Source organism: Juglans microcarpa x Juglans regia, chromosome 3S (genome assembly GCF_004785595.1).
Source record: "Juglans microcarpa x Juglans regia isolate MS1-56 chromosome 3S, Jm3101_v1.0, whole genome shotgun sequence".
NCBI classification, from domain to species: Eukaryota; Viridiplantae; Streptophyta; class Magnoliopsida; order Fagales; family Juglandaceae; genus Juglans; species Juglans microcarpa x Juglans regia.
In genome coordinates, this window is record NC_054599.1 from 27,188,424 (window position 1) to 27,203,909 (window position 15,486).

The 15,486-nt window shown below is 36.0% G+C and overlaps 2 protein-coding genes across 2 annotated transcripts; one reads left to right on the top strand and one right to left on the bottom strand.

Annotated features, from left to right (window-relative positions):
* Positions 1-4,442: 4,442 nt before the first annotated feature.
* On the bottom strand, positions 4,443-6,433 carry LOC121258483 (protein ALP1-like). The gene has a single exon (XM_041160006.1). The coding sequence runs from the start codon at positions 6,419-6,421 to the stop codon at positions 4,955-4,957; it is 1,467 nt and encodes a 488-aa protein (XP_041015940.1). The 5' UTR covers positions 6,422-6,433; the 3' UTR covers positions 4,443-4,954.
* Positions 6,434-7,508: 1,075 nt separating this feature from the next.
* LOC121257550 (E3 ubiquitin-protein ligase MBR2-like) lies at positions 7,509-13,360 on the top strand. Its single transcript, XM_041158585.1, is given in 6 exon segments — positions 7,509-7,797; positions 8,992-10,199; positions 10,202-10,719; positions 12,528-12,626; positions 12,704-12,844; positions 13,013-13,360. Coding segments are annotated over 5 exon segments (2,070 nt in total). The 5' UTR covers positions 7,509-7,797; positions 8,992-9,019; the 3' UTR covers positions 13,145-13,360.
* The last annotated feature ends 2,126 nt before the right edge of the window (positions 13,361-15,486 follow it).

Below are 15,486 nucleotides of genomic sequence, written 5' to 3' on the forward strand. Positions count from 1 at the left end.
TGGGTGAGACACTGCAAATGTACCCATGAGTCTTGCTCGAGGTCCCACTCGCTGGGGCCATTATAGAATTGGAAATGGTCGATCCATCGTCTGTGGAGTGTGGACCTGTGGTCTCAGTTGGGGTCTCTTTTTTAACGTATTTTGTGTACTGCCACTTTGAAGTTTGAAGGTTGTATCTGTTCCGCTGTAAAATAAAATAAAATAAAATATAGAGTCAGAATTCAAGTTTTCTATTTTAATATTACGTAAAATTATTACTTACTTTACAAATTTAAATGAATAAAAAAATATAAATTTAATCATTTATATTTTTTATTTAACCGTTATTATGCAGTAAACCAATAAAATGCTTGATAAAAATAAATAGATAATCAGGAGCCAGAATTCAAGGTCTCAGTCAGTGTCTGATCTGTTAACAAATAAAATTATGTATGTGTATATAGTAATAGATAAATAAATATAATACTGCCATTTGAGCAATTTGATTTTAATAACCTTTCTTTTGCCTTTATCGGGCCCGCAAGCTTTTTGGTGGAATAATACACGTGGCAATTTTAAATTGAAGTGCGGTTGGTGGACAAAACTAGGCGTTTTTCAAAGTAAGAGTTGGTAGGCTGTGTTTGTTTTCATCCGTGCAATGAGATGAGTAGAAATTAAAATTAAAAATTAATAGAATATTTTTTAAATATTATTTTTATTTTAAAATTTTAAAAAAATTAAATTATTTATTTTATTTTGTATAAAATTTTTAAAAAATTATAATATTTAAATGAAATGAACGAAAAAATTTAATGAAAACAAAGGAGGCCTCAATTTTTCTAAAATTTTACTGCAGTTTATGTGGAAAAAAATAATGTGATTATGTAAGTATTGTGTATTTTTTTAAAAAAAGAATTAGATTTATTATTAAAAAATTAGATATATTATTTTTAAAAAATTTATATTTATTCAATTTTAAAAAATTAGTACCTGACAACACTGTAAATATCATTTTTTTAATAATATTTGAAGTGATTTTTCTTTTTTACTGAATGGTTTGAGAGTGAGTTCAAAGCACGAACTAGACAGTAATTAAGTAGGTCATCACGAACTTTTCTGAAAATTCCACTTCATCAATACGTAGAAAATGACCTTACAGCGTACTACTTCACACCAATGCCAGTGGTGAAATATCGGAATAATAAAAAAAAAAAAAATTATAAGAAAATATCTAAATCAAGGTTGGTTCATTGTTAGGTGAGGTATAGGGGCGAGAGGCCATATGCTTGAAGTCAAAGCAAATAGGCAAACAAAACAAGCCGCCACCGCTAAAACCTACAGAAATGTGTGTGTGTGTGTGGGGGGGGGGGAGTTGGGGAGTGGTTATGACTCGTGAGGGGAAGACATAAGGCATAAACTTGCCTCGAGAGATTGACCAGGTTCGTTTTGTCCTTTTTGCAGCTTCAGTGACTTTTCATAAGGGTTGTCTTGGGAGGAAGTTTCCGGCTTCAATTGAGGTTTGGTTTGAATTCGAAGATGAATTAAGATGAATTATAAATAATAATAAAATTAATTGTAAATATTAGTAAAATTTATGAGTTAAAATTAATAAATAATAATAAATAATAGTGAGATGAATTGATATAAATTACGAATACAAACTGAATAATCTATAAATTTAACTGAACATGTAAGAGATATATATATTTTTTAAGAATAATGCTACTTATAGGGGTGTTATCTGCACCATACGGCGCGGGGTAGTCCCTTCCCGGCCTCCCGCCCTGCATGCCAGGAGGTGGGGTGGATTCCCAATTCGCTTCACCTCCCGCCCACTTCAATAATAGACTATATTTCATTAGGTCTAACAATTATTCTTAGGTCTAAAAATGATAAAAAACACATTTGGATACTCAAATTGTAAATTTAAATTTGTAGATATAATTATAATTTAAAAATTATGTAGTTTTTAAATTTGCTAGTACATATCTTATATAAGTTGTAGTATAATACAAGAGTCACACATTGTTGAAGTGTGAGACTTGTATTGTCAAGGTAATCCATAAAACGGTCACCTTATATAAAGTATTAAGTAAAAGTTCTACTTAATATATATTACTATATTTATATATAGTAAAAATAATAAATATTTATATATTTATATTAAAAAAAAAAGAGGTGCGGGTAGGGGGAGTCGCAAACGAATCAGGGTTGGGCTCTACCCGCCCCTCGCCCCCGCTAGGGGCTAGATGATAGGTGAACATGGACGAGATAGGAGAGTGCGGGGCTCCACTGCCCACCCATATGCTATTATTCTTTCTCATTTTACCTCCTCATTTTGACCGCTCATGTTTTAATTTTTTTTTATTTCCTAATTAAGGAAGTCATTATTAGTATATTAATATATTTTTAAAAAATGTTTAAATATATAAAAAAAATGTAAAGATAAAAAGAAGAAAAAAATAAAAGTGAAATTTGTACTAACGTGCACACCCAGTGGTCAAAGCTGGGTGGCACACTAGAACTACCCATTTTTAAAAGTTTAATTTGAAAAAAAAAACATAAATTGTTTCTCACATATTTAAGATGCACGCGAGAAGCTAGTTTATAGCCAGATGAGTTGGAAGAAAACTCCCATTATTTCGTGATTTATTTGTCTTGTTTACTGCACGTCTAATGCATGCAATGTTTTTCATATCTATACATACAAGACAAGTCAACATATTGATGGTATCTGCTATCCATATCTGTGTTGGACAGAAATTAAAACAAAACATTACTCCACGACACCTATGGATGGTTCATTCATCCAGAGGAAAGAAAAGGTTTTTTCATTGGAGTCAAATTAATTGAAAATAGTGAAAGGCTGAAGGTCAGTGGGAATAGAAAAAGGCAAAATATAAAAGTCATCCCGAGAAAGAGAGAATATAAGAACAGATAATGAAGAGCAAGCTGCATGTGTATGAATAAATTGGAATTTCGACAATGGTTGGGGAGTTGAACTTAGGTCACAATATAGAGTTCCCGTTGTATCAAGTATGCAAATTTTCGCATATAAAAAATAAAATAAAATAAAATAAAAGTCTGCAAATTCTCTGCAGGCTCTTTGTAAAAATGTAATTATACCATGAAAAATGTTAAAAATCATTTTTTTTAATGGGATTTACTTTCTTTTATTTTTATAAAGGGTACACCTGCTACTTGTATCATTACTCTTTTTTTTTTATTTTCTTTTAAAGGGTATGTACGTTTTTTTTTTCCTTCGGTTCTCCTCTCGAAAAAATAAAGATTTAGAATTTCAACATAAATTTTACTATATACAAGCAAGTTTGCGTACCAATCTGCGTATTAATATTGTTACCTTCATATTTTAAATTTAAATTAGCACTATTTTTAATAAAATTTACTTTTTAACCAATCATATTGAATAAGTGCGCGTATTAGTGCATAGAATTACTTACAATTAGATTTTTCCTTTAAACATAGAGTGATGAAAAAGGATTTTCAATCAGCTTCCGCCTGACTGTTGGGCGTTCTGCTGAGCAGAAATTTGACTTTTTATTTTTTTGTTTCTTTTCGTATTTTTTAACATATTTAAATATTTTTAAAAAATAAAAAAAATATATCAATACACTAAAAGTTGCATTCTTAATTATTAAGTAAAATAAAAAATAAAAAAATAGATGAGCAGTTAAAATGAGGAAGCAAACTCAAGCAACGTATTAGCATTTTCCTTCAACATAAAGATCAAATATGAGGTTATATTATAAAATAAATAACCAAAATCACAGCTGACACTAACTATAAATTAGAATCATTATAAAGGTAAAAAAAACAAAACTTATTACCTAGACAATGTGAAATCCCATTCATCGAACTCTCATGCATCACCATTTTCATAGATATGAGGTGTCACAATCGAATCATGCATCTAACGACGCTGTTGAAAATCTATTTGTATGCAGGTCACTGAAAGAAATTCACATGTCTATGAAAATCTGGTTTAAAGTAATCTTTCCTTAAAAGTTTGAATCCAAAGACACGTATTGTTGCTAGTGTACATATATATAGAAAGAACTTCAATACAACAACCAAAACCAAGCAAAAGCTACTCGCAGCAATATAAACAATATTGTCATCTACAGCCACTTTTCAATTCTGCAGCAATTATGACTAAGACTGATAAATTATGACCTAATTTACTGTATTCCATTACACAAAATAAAATGGTTACACCACACTACAAAAACATTCTCATAAAGCTTTAATCGTAAAAATATTTTCAATCCTTCTCGCGCGTCAACGAAGTCAGTGGACATAATGGTTCTCGATGATCTTACATTTTAGATATCCCATGGTTTAATTGCCCACAAAGGAACATAAGCAAGAAGAACACGAAATGTTCTTAGTTGAGACCTAATCAATCAAAAGAGTACATAAAGTTAACAAGACGTACCAATCTAGTGAGATCCTAGGAACCAAATACATTCTGTCATTATGGAGATAGTAAAGCATGCATATTGAAGTTTTCATTTCTTAACAGCATTTTAATATCCACATGCTCTCTTGTCACTGAAAAGCTGAGAGAGATTTTGTTACACCCATATCAGAACTAGAAAATTAGATAGACAAGCCTTTTTGCCACCCAAAAAGTTGAGAATTACCTACCCATGTCCAGTACAAGTTAATTTTACAGTAATGAGAGAGAGAGAGAGAGAGAGAGAGAAGAATTCCTCTGCATTGCTAGAGATTCTGAAGTGTATGCATCTTAAAAAATCAATTGGGGAGCAAATGGAACAATTGGAGCTACAGGCAAGAAAAGTTCTATAATCTTGTTTTCTAAAAAATCTTAATTACCTATCTCAAAAATGTTGATCAGAATAGGTGACCCCACGTCCTTCCAAAATTCACAAGAAGCTGACTCATGATTGGTTTTTAAATAGCACCAAACCACGGAGACCAACAGAGAACAAGCTTAATCACTTGAGTCTTTTGCTCTCCTAGCCAATGCAGTTCTGATAACATAGGCCTTGCTGTCAATCAAATTCTCCTCCAACCCATCTTTATAGCAGCGAGTGCTCTGATCACAATCCCCCGACCCATCCCACAATGCCGTATAGTCCTCTCTCATTAGCAACGCATTATGAAGCATCGAACAAGCACCAATATAAGCAACGGCATTCTTAAACTCCTCCTCTATAGGCCGGCTCAAAACGCCCCAATTCTTCAAACTAGCAATGGTTTTAAGTGCCGGAACACGCATCAAACCATGCGCCTTATTGAAATTCTCTTCGCAAGTACCCGGCAAAGCGTCCACATATGGTACCATTAACCAAGGAAGCAAAGGGTACCCACCACTTCCAACCAAATACTGATTCACAGCCACCTCATTTATAGTCACTGAAAGTGAATTTAGTAACATTTCGTCCTCAATATCCTTGTACAAAGTTGATGACTTTAGAACCTCATAATCGCCCTTATTGCCTCGAAATCCGGCTACAATGCTCAAAATTTTCGATGAGGAATCTACCACTATTTGAGCAGCAATTCTGTCTTCTTGAACTTCATCGTTTGGTGACTTGGGCACATGGTTCTTTGGAACAATCTTGAACCTTGCGCAATCAAGTACTCCACAGCAATTTGGCAATCCGGTAAGGCTTTGGAACGCTGTGGCCACGGATTCGAGCTCGTTTGGGGCAGGGAAAGTGACCCAGAATCGAAAATCAGTGCATAAGACTCGGCACAATTGCTTGGTGCAGAATTTTGCTACGGACTCCGAGACACCGAACTGCTTGGAAAGCTGGCGGTAATCGGAGCCGGTGGCTATGCGAAACAGGCCAAGACCGAGCCGAAGCTCTGCAGAGAGGTTTAAGGGTGAATCGGAGGGATCACGGCACTCCAGTAAAGGTTCGAGCAAGCCGGAGAGCCATTCGAAGGTTGAGGAGGTCATTCTGAAGCAATTCTTGAACGAGTCGGGGCTACGACTCGGCCCGAATTCAACCCGGACTTCACCGAGTCCTAGGTTTTCTTTGTCATCTGTAGGTCTAGAGTCCCTTTCAGGTAAATGGATTCGCTTGCGTTTTCGGGAAGTAGATAGGAGGGTGAGAGAAGCGGAGATTTCTTGGGAGAAGAGGAAGTGGTGGATGAGAGGTGAAAAATTTGCATTGGAATTGGAATAGAAATTACGATGGGAATTGGAATTGTCATCGGACGTAAGGGAGAGGGGAGTGGAGCAAGGGAAGAGGAGTAGAAGGAGCAGCAGGAGTTCGGAGATCAAGGAGGAGAGTAAAGCTGCCAATTTCCGGGACTCCATTTTTAGGAAAATTTGGTTGGGGGGAGGGGGGAGATTTGATTTTCTCGGGAATCGAGGTTTGGTGTTGTCGTGTGAAGGGTTGCCGGTTGAGTGCGGGCAAATGGACGTGAAACAAACGGCACATCTCATCTGGGTGTAGAGGCAGATCGTGCGGTCCCTTATTCTTCTTCTTGTCTTTTTTAGCTGCAATAAAAATCCTTATTCCGGAGTCGGGGACACCGACACGTATAACGTGCGACTGTTTTGGGAGGTTTGATTGGTCAACTTTTTTTTTTTTTTTTTTATTTTTTTTATTTGAGTTCTCCTACATATCAGTCACTATTCACGATTGATCCGTAACACATCTTAATTGATATTATTGTTATTTTTTTCTTTCTTTAAATGCAGACCAATTCTCTCTCTCATCCACTCTCTCTCTCTCGTCTACGACTCTCTCTCATCAAGCTCTTTTACTCATCACATCTCTCTCTCACCCTTCGAATCTCTCATCAACTTGATCTCTTTCTCATTAACTCTCTCTTATAGTTTGGTAGTATTTCGAATTCGAAAGGTTTGAAACGAGTGGTTTGCTCATGTCACGTAAGGTGTGATTTGACTGATGTAAAGAGTTTCAATATCTAAAATCTAAAATTGTAAGTTTGTTGCTGTGTTGACGGTGGGCGAATGAAGAGATAAAAATTCATTCTCTTTTTATTCATTAAGGTTAGGGCTTTTATTTTTTTTTTCTTTTCTATAGACATATTACATCAATTGAAGCGGGGAGTGTCTTGGGTTTAGGTTGTCGTAAATGGCGTAGATATAAGTGACTGGTGTTTCTCATCTAATAAGTTTAATTTCAACTAAATTAGACACAACAACATGAGTCAACCAAATTAGACATTGTCTATGTTGATAGGCAAGGAAATGAAGCAGCTCACTTACTCACAAGACACGTTCGTTTTATGGATGACACTATTCAGTAGAGACGTCAATGTCCATATTTTATTCCACCTAAAATCTTGCTAGATACTAATTTGTAATTGCATTGACGTTGTTATTGGATTACATTACGAATACAATTTGTTCTGTTCTGAAAAAAAAAAAAAAAAAAAAAAAAACTAAATTAGACACCAACAGTATCAGCCCATTAGCCCACGCAAGACCTGTTGGATCTCAAGTGCATGTGTCGGAGTATCAGAGCCAGACCCAAAAAAGAGACCAACCCAATCCAACCTCCCCATACGCACTTTCAGATCACATACCACAGATCACTGTGCCTCTACTCGTCTCCCTCATCCATTGCTCCCGTGCCTTTGTCGAGTTTCTTCTATGAGCCTATTCTCTCTCTGAAACAAGATATAGCAACTGAACGAAGATGAAGACTCAGAATCAGGGAGAAGGAGAGAGGGAGATTAGAAACGAGTCGCAAACGTTTCCAAATCTGGCTCAAACTGCGACCTTTATCTCTTTGTCCGGAACCCCAATTTGAGCGCGCATCCTCTCGTTTTTCTCTCTCGGGGCCTCAGGTTCTTTTTCCTCATCCATGTAATTCTTCTTACGGTTACCATTATAATTTCTTGTATTATGTTTTGACTTTTGGGTTTTATTCGTTTGTTTGAAGGGATCCGATTGACCCATATAATTTTGTTTATTCCATTTATATTTGAAAATTTCGTTTTTTTTCGTAAATTCATGTTAAGGCAACCACCTCCCACACCACCCCCACCCCCCAACAACAACCAAAAAATTAAAAAAAAAATTTGCTGTTGTTGAGATTTATGCTGAATCTGGTAATTTCATTGCCTTAAATGATGCTATGTTGAAGTGGGCTTATTTGGAGCTTTGCTAGTTGAAGGAGTGCTGCAAGTGCAGGCTATCTTTACAAAGCGTTTTTTTTTTTTTTTGGTATCATGTTATAAAATTTGTGATTTGATCATGCAGATGACTACTCTTTCATGCTCTGTCTTTAAAAAAAAAATTAAAATGTTAGGGTAGAAAAGTTTGAATTTTTAAGATGGTTCACGTATTGTCTGGGGCTCTAGTTACTTATAAAAAAAAAAAAAAAATACAAATTGTCTGCGGCTCTACTATTAGAACCATTATTGTACAATGCCCCTGTTATTTCTCCCCATTTAGGAATAGAATAACTATTTCAAAGTGTAATATGTCCTAGCAATTCGTTTTTTCTGACATTTAAAGATCTCTCTATCCATCTCTCTTTCTGCCCGTCTCTCTGTGGCTTTGGAATGTGTTTTAGGCTTGGGTAACTATAATGGTGGAGTTGTCTCAGGTTCAATGTTGTATGGGTGCGTGAGTTGTTTTTCCCTGTAACTAAAAAATCCATGGTTGAGTCTTTGCGATGGCAGCTTCACCTTATGTTGCTGCATCTTTTGGTTGCCTTTTTTACATTCCCTGTCGTGCTATTTCCCTATCTGGTTCAGCTACTTTCTTTCATTATTTGATACCCAAAATTCCAAATATATACATCTATATTGACCTTCTTTGGTCCCTAGTTTTTAGACACAAACTTGGGTTTGGTTTGTATGTTTTTGCTACTGGTAGGATTCCTTCCATATGTGCCCAAGAAGTGTTTGACATAGACCAGCATTTGCATTGGAAACTGGAATTTTGTTTAGCATCCTAGAAACTTTACTGGTGGAATAAATTCATCCTGATGCAAGGACAGGGATTACCTTTTACTACACTGAAGTTGATATTAGTCAGGGTTTTGTTTCATAGAGCACCGGTATGAGTCATCAGACTTCTCTGAATAACACGCTAGATCCTGTAGAATGGGCGTTGTCAAATTATAGGGTATCTTCTGGTGAGACAACATTTGTGAACGCAAGTACTCATGATGTTCTGAGCTTTAGTGGCTGGAATACAGGTGAACCCAGCTCTAGACTGAATCAACAAAATCAAGTGAATGATGATGGGCTTAAAATTGAACACGGGTGGTCTTCTTCACTAAATGTACATTCTGGGGCCGGCCCAAGGTTGGAGGAAGGGCGACTTGAAGTAAATAATATCCTTTTTCCTGGGAGAGTTAATATTGGCCTCGGTGGCAGTCGGATTAGAAGTGGGCCTTTGTTCATGGAAGGCTCCAGCCCTAATAATGTCCCTCAGAATGTGAATCTAAATGAAGGATATGCAGGTAATAATGGGAATAGTGGTGGGGGCATGGAATCTAGTCTAGGCCCTCATCGTAACAAGTCAAGTGGAGTAGAAATAGAGCAGACATCTTCTGCTTGTGGTTCATCTAATTATGTTGAGACTTCATCTGGAAGCTCCAGCTACATGGCGGAGGACAGTACTGGTGGCTCAGGCTCTTCTTTGGGGACTTGGGGTTTATCCTGCAAGCGAAAGGCCCTTGAAGGTACTTCTGGGCAGTCTTATCCTGGTGGAAGTTCTAACTCCTTTCCACAGGCTGAAAATGCTGGATGGCGTGGTGGCTCTGCCGGTTATAGTTCTTCTAACAGTCTATTTATACTCTCCCAGGATTCTTCTGATGTTAGTCCTCCAGAACAGCAGAACCTAAGCATTGGGATTGGTATAAGAGGAGGGGCTTCTGATGCCTTTCCTTCTTCAAATATTATAGGTAATGCAGAAATCCCCTTCAGAAATTTTGGTAGGAGACCAAGTCCTGGAAATCAGCAGGAAGCTTTACCACTGAATTTATCTTCAACAGGGAGTAATAGGCATTCTCATATTTTCTCCTCTCATGAATCACCTAGATCTGCTCCATTTGGTGATTCTCTGGACCTGAGACCCGCAGCAGTAACATCAGCAAGTTCGGGTGGTCCCCAAAGCCAGTCTCATGCTATGCATGATCCTGGTTTGTCAGGAAACACACCTCCTTTCCATTGGAATGGGGCTTCCACTTCAAGAGTGAGTGGCGTTTCAAATTCTCTCAACTCTAGAGAAAGAGGCCTTCATTAAGAGAAGAACCAAACTTAAGAAGCATCACAAGAAACGCTACAGTGCACCCCATGTTTGTACCTGCAACTGATGTGAGAAATTCTGTAAATGATCCAACAAGTTGGAGTTTGGCTTCTAGAAATATCGGCAATTCTGGCGGAGTTACTTCCACTACTAGAGCTGGGCCCAGTTCAAGCATCCATATGTGGCCTAATTCTACCTGGATTCCTCACCACAATCCCCCGGCACAAAATCAGCTAAGACCATCCGAATCCCCATGGTCTTTGTTTCCCACCATTGACTCAGAATCTGGAGGTCGTAGTGGTCATTTTACCTCATTACCTTCAGGCCCTTCTTCTTCTTCACAAGATGCAGCAAGGTCATCTGGATCTAATGGCCAGGGCCATCACCAACAATATCCGAGGTCTGCATTTCTTATGGAAAGACAAACTGATGATATTCTTGGTATGCCCCATTCTTTGCGAGCTTTGGCTGTTGACATTGAAGGGAGACGACGACTAATATCTGAGGTTTGCATTCTAATATTTCTCTCCCCTCTACTTATAAAAAAAAAAAAATTTCTCTCCCCTCTCCATGTTAACTTTTTTGGTGTCTATATTGCTTAGAGGCTATGCTTTTTTTACAAGTGCTTAGAGGCTATGTTCTTGTGATCAATCTTTGACCATGTTTTGTATTCATGTATCAACTATTACTGGTGTGCTCATGAAATGCACAAAGTTTTTTTTAGATGTATAATATTCTCTTATTCTAGCTGTTAATCTCTCTGGTACTCTCCGTGTGTGTGTGGATCTTTGCATTGGTAATGTGCCTGGTAGTAATGGTACAGTTGCATATGTTTGAACTCCCTAAGAGTTTTTTCCCTTGTTTCAATATATCACAAGATAATGTTTGGACGTTCTACAGGAAATTTAAATCATCTTGATATTATGTTGGCCTAGAAAAGTAAACTAAGAATTGCCATCTTTGTAACTAGCTTTTATCTGCAACTTATGGCCTTGGGTTGAACCACTGTAGATGGGTTTAAAGCTTTTTAGTTTAGTTTTATAGTTTTAAATTAGTAAAAAAGTGAACATTGGTCCACACAGATGTAGGATATTATACATCTCAATTTAGTGCAAGTTTTCTCAATCGATAATTTAAGCATATCAAAGCAAGACAGACTCCATTTAACTATAGTTAATCTAGGACAAAGCAGACCTACCCTTGGATTACCCATCACTTTGGTTGTGCCCTTTGGATGTTGGGTGAGGAGCACCTGGAGCCATCTTCTTGTATCCATAGTCCAAACACCCCTGAAACTGGCCCAATGTCTTAAGAAATTGGGCTGGATTATCTTGTAATTTTTTATTTGCCAACACACATTTTTAAAGAAAAGCTTGCTGCATGGTTCATCAAAGCTTGGTTGAAATCGTGAGTATTGAATTTATTCAGTCTTTGTCTGTATAATCAAACATTTGAGCTATTGGCTTGCTTGTTCAGGTAACTAATTGAAATTTATAAAATACATGTTCAACTTTTAGCTTTGGGGTCTTAAACAAGTATTTTACAAGGGAGTGAGAAGTCTGTGGTGTATTTGAAGATGTTCTTTCTAAACACTATTTACCAATAGCTGGTGGTCCACACTGGGGTAACACCTGTTGTCTTTGATACAATTTATCTTATCAGAAAAAAAAAAAATGAATAATTCTCCTTCACCAGTTATGCGGTGCAACTAATGGTAGACAAAAAAAGAATTACAAGTATGGTGTTGGTGCATGGATGATCAGCGTGCGATTATACCGGAATGGATGATTATCTCTTTGTATTCTTACTTTGATATGCTTTTGTTGTAAAGCTGGTGGCTTGACTAGGTGAACCGTGAACTACCTTTTATGGCTATGGTATATGGTCCACTGTTTGGGTATCATGTGTAGCACATGTAGAGTACTTTCTTATGGATGACATATACGCAAGATGCTCTCATACATTTAGTTTTGTGAACTCCCTGCCTCCCATCACCTTAACACTTAAATTCTCCTTCTTATCCTTATGTTTGATCAACTCTATGAACTTGAGAAGAAGCATATTGGACCACATGCTCTGTGTACCTTTCATTTACATTTAAAATTTTTTTTCCTTATGATTCAGCATACTCAAGCTGCCAGCAGATCCTTGCACTTTTGAGCAAGACCTTGACATGATAGCTCTTTAGGCACCCACCTTGTTAGGACTTACTAAGATGCTCTGTTGATCCAGAAAAATGTTTACTACGTACTTGCCATTTGACACATGCTATGGCTTTGGCTAACATTTAAACTTCATATTGGTGATATGCCAGGACTATATGTTTTTTGACCCGTTCATATATCATGGCATGGCTGATGTGCACGACATGCACAGGGATATGCGGCTTGATGTTGATAACATGTCTTATGAGGTATGAAAAGAAAAATTATTTTCCATCAGCAATTCTAGTAGAAATTGTTCTCTTGATACAAACGGTTTGGATATTAGGAACTGCTGGCATTGGAAGAACGCATTGGAGATGTGAACACTGGACTGAGTGAGGATAGCATTTTCAAGTTAATGAAACAGCGAAAACATTTAACTGTTGCACCAAATCCTCCAGACTTGGAACCGTGCTGTATCTGTCAGGTACGAGCTATCTCCATCTCTACTCTGTGCATGTATTTTTTTTTTTTTTTTATTAAACTGCTATATTTCTAGTTTCTACCTTCTGTTTTCCTTATCATCTCTCAAGTAGACTGCCGTCTTGGATTGCCGTATATAACTTTGTTTACACTGCTTGAACCTTTGTGGCAGGAGCAATATGCCGATGGGGATGGTCTTGGGACACTAGATTGTGGGCATGATTTCCACACCGATTGCATCAAACAGTGGCTAATGCAGAAGAATTTATGCCCCATTTGTAAAACGACAGCCCTGTTGACATGAGAGGGATGATGACATTGTCTAATCGTGAAATGATTATGTCCTTGCAGATGAATCAACAAACTCATAATTGGGTTGATAATAACTTGAACATACCTTTCTTTCTGAACGCAGTTATCTTGTTCACGAACTGCATGGGTTCACGAAGAAGAAAAGGTGTAGTTATCTGTAAAAGGGAAAAAAAAATGCTACTTAATTAAGTCATAAAGGATTTGTCTATACCTTAGCAACGAATACGTTCATCTTCATGCGAATTACACACATACACACACACACACATTAAAAGTATATTTATCACACTAAAAGTCATTATATGGTGTGATGATCTCCTTTTTGGAATTAAATTTCGAAGATAATTTTATCGTATAATTTCTTTAGAACTTATTCGGTTTTGGTATAAGATACGCTGCATCTTGTTCATAGTCCCATAGATTTAAAGAGTTATATATATATATATATATATATATGTGTGTGTGTGTGTGTGTGTATTCCCTTCCTGGCTTAAGATATCTTCTCATCATTCACGTGGCCATTTGAATTTGATTTCTTTAATAATTTAATAAATATCTACAGTTAGAATTAATTTCTTCTTCCACATAGTTCTTCACCCCGGAATTGAATAATCCAGGCCCCTGAAAAAAAAAGAAAAGAAAAAATCCCACATATTGAATTTTAGATGGCCATGTTCAAAACGGGATAGACTTCAAAGGGAAACCAAGGCAGAGAGAGAGTGATTGATAGTCCGTTTCAGACTTTGAGTGCATGCCAGAGGCAAAATTTCTGCTGATTGATAAGTAACGGCTACAGCTTGATTTGGTGGTGTTGCATGGATATGATTCATCAAGAATAAGCTACAAAAACTAATCGGCTTGGATGTTGCGTGAGTAACACAAACCAACCCCTGATCTGACGGCTTAACTGGTCATATATATATATATATATGTATGTATTCGGATGTTATATTCCGACAGTCTCCTCATCTTTTACAAAATAGACATGTTCGGTGCAAGTCGCCAAGGAGAACCCATATTAATCCACTTACAGCATATCATATTACATATTATATGTTCTAAAATTCTCTAGCCTTCAGAAATAGGATTGAAATTCCATTAAGAGACAAAGAGTTGATCATTAATAGTAATTAAAATTGATACAATTTGCATATATTCTCATACCTTTCTGAAAAAGCATGCTTACATGTATTATGAGGTTGCCCTCAAAGCCTCTTAATTCTTTATATATAGGAAATAATAAAATGATGCAAATACAACTGTTACAGTACAACAGTTACTTAACTTTTCAATAAAATTATTATTACTTTTTTTTTAATTCAAACTTTTAAAATAAAATAAAATAAAATTCAAATAAAATTTAAAAATTAATATTTTATTAAATAGTTGGTTAAGAATTAATGTATACTAATTGTATTTATAAATTTTTTTTTTATTACGTGTTAATTGTTGCCAACCCAAAAATATGTGGTAATAAACATATAATATCCTTACATCTAATCATCACATATGACGAAACGCTCGCATCTTTCTCCTGATGAAAAAATAAATAAAATAGCTCGCGTGTTACTCGGAATATCTAATGATTAAAGACAATATTGTCTTTTTGCTTTAAGGTGATCATGAAAACCATGAATTCTAACGGGTTGCATGCATGCATGGGGTAGATCATCTACTTAATTAAGAAAACTACTACGCGTTTCCTGCTGACAAAGGAAAATCGAAAAAATTTACAATATATATATGTGTGTCAGTGTGTGTAGGATCCAGACGAGATTAATTAATTTTAAGCTCAATTTCATATTAATCTTAAGAATCCAAAACTAGGTAAGAACATCAAATAAGACTTTGTTTATTAATTTCACTACCGATCGAGCCAATTATGTATTACACACACATATATGTTGATTATGATGAATATTTGATCCATGCAATATTCTACCTTATATATATATATATGAGTAATGTTACATATAGTCGTGAACCATATAAGTGTCGTACAGTCGCTTTGAAAAAGAATAAGATTCACTGTTAAAAAATTATAATTTCTTCATATAGGTTTTATATTTATTCTTTTTTTTTAAAGTGATTGTACGGCAATTACGTACTCACGATTGTAACTATCATTTTTCTATATATATATATACATATATCTAGGTGAGAATAATGATTGAACGTCAAGTTTTAGGACGAATAATTTATCTATCTGGAAGGAAGAACTCATTTAACCTTAAACCCTAGCCAGAAGACTCGGCATGCTTGTTTCCAGTTGAGGCAATGCACGTATGATATTTTATACATATATATATATAATCGCAGTACTGAAAGTTTATA

Bases quoted from the DNA above. Each gene is read 5' to 3' on its own strand.
- LOC121258483 (XM_041160006.1), bottom strand. From the start codon at position 6,421: ATGAGATGTGCCGTTTGTTTCACGTCCATTTGCCCGCACTCAACCGGC.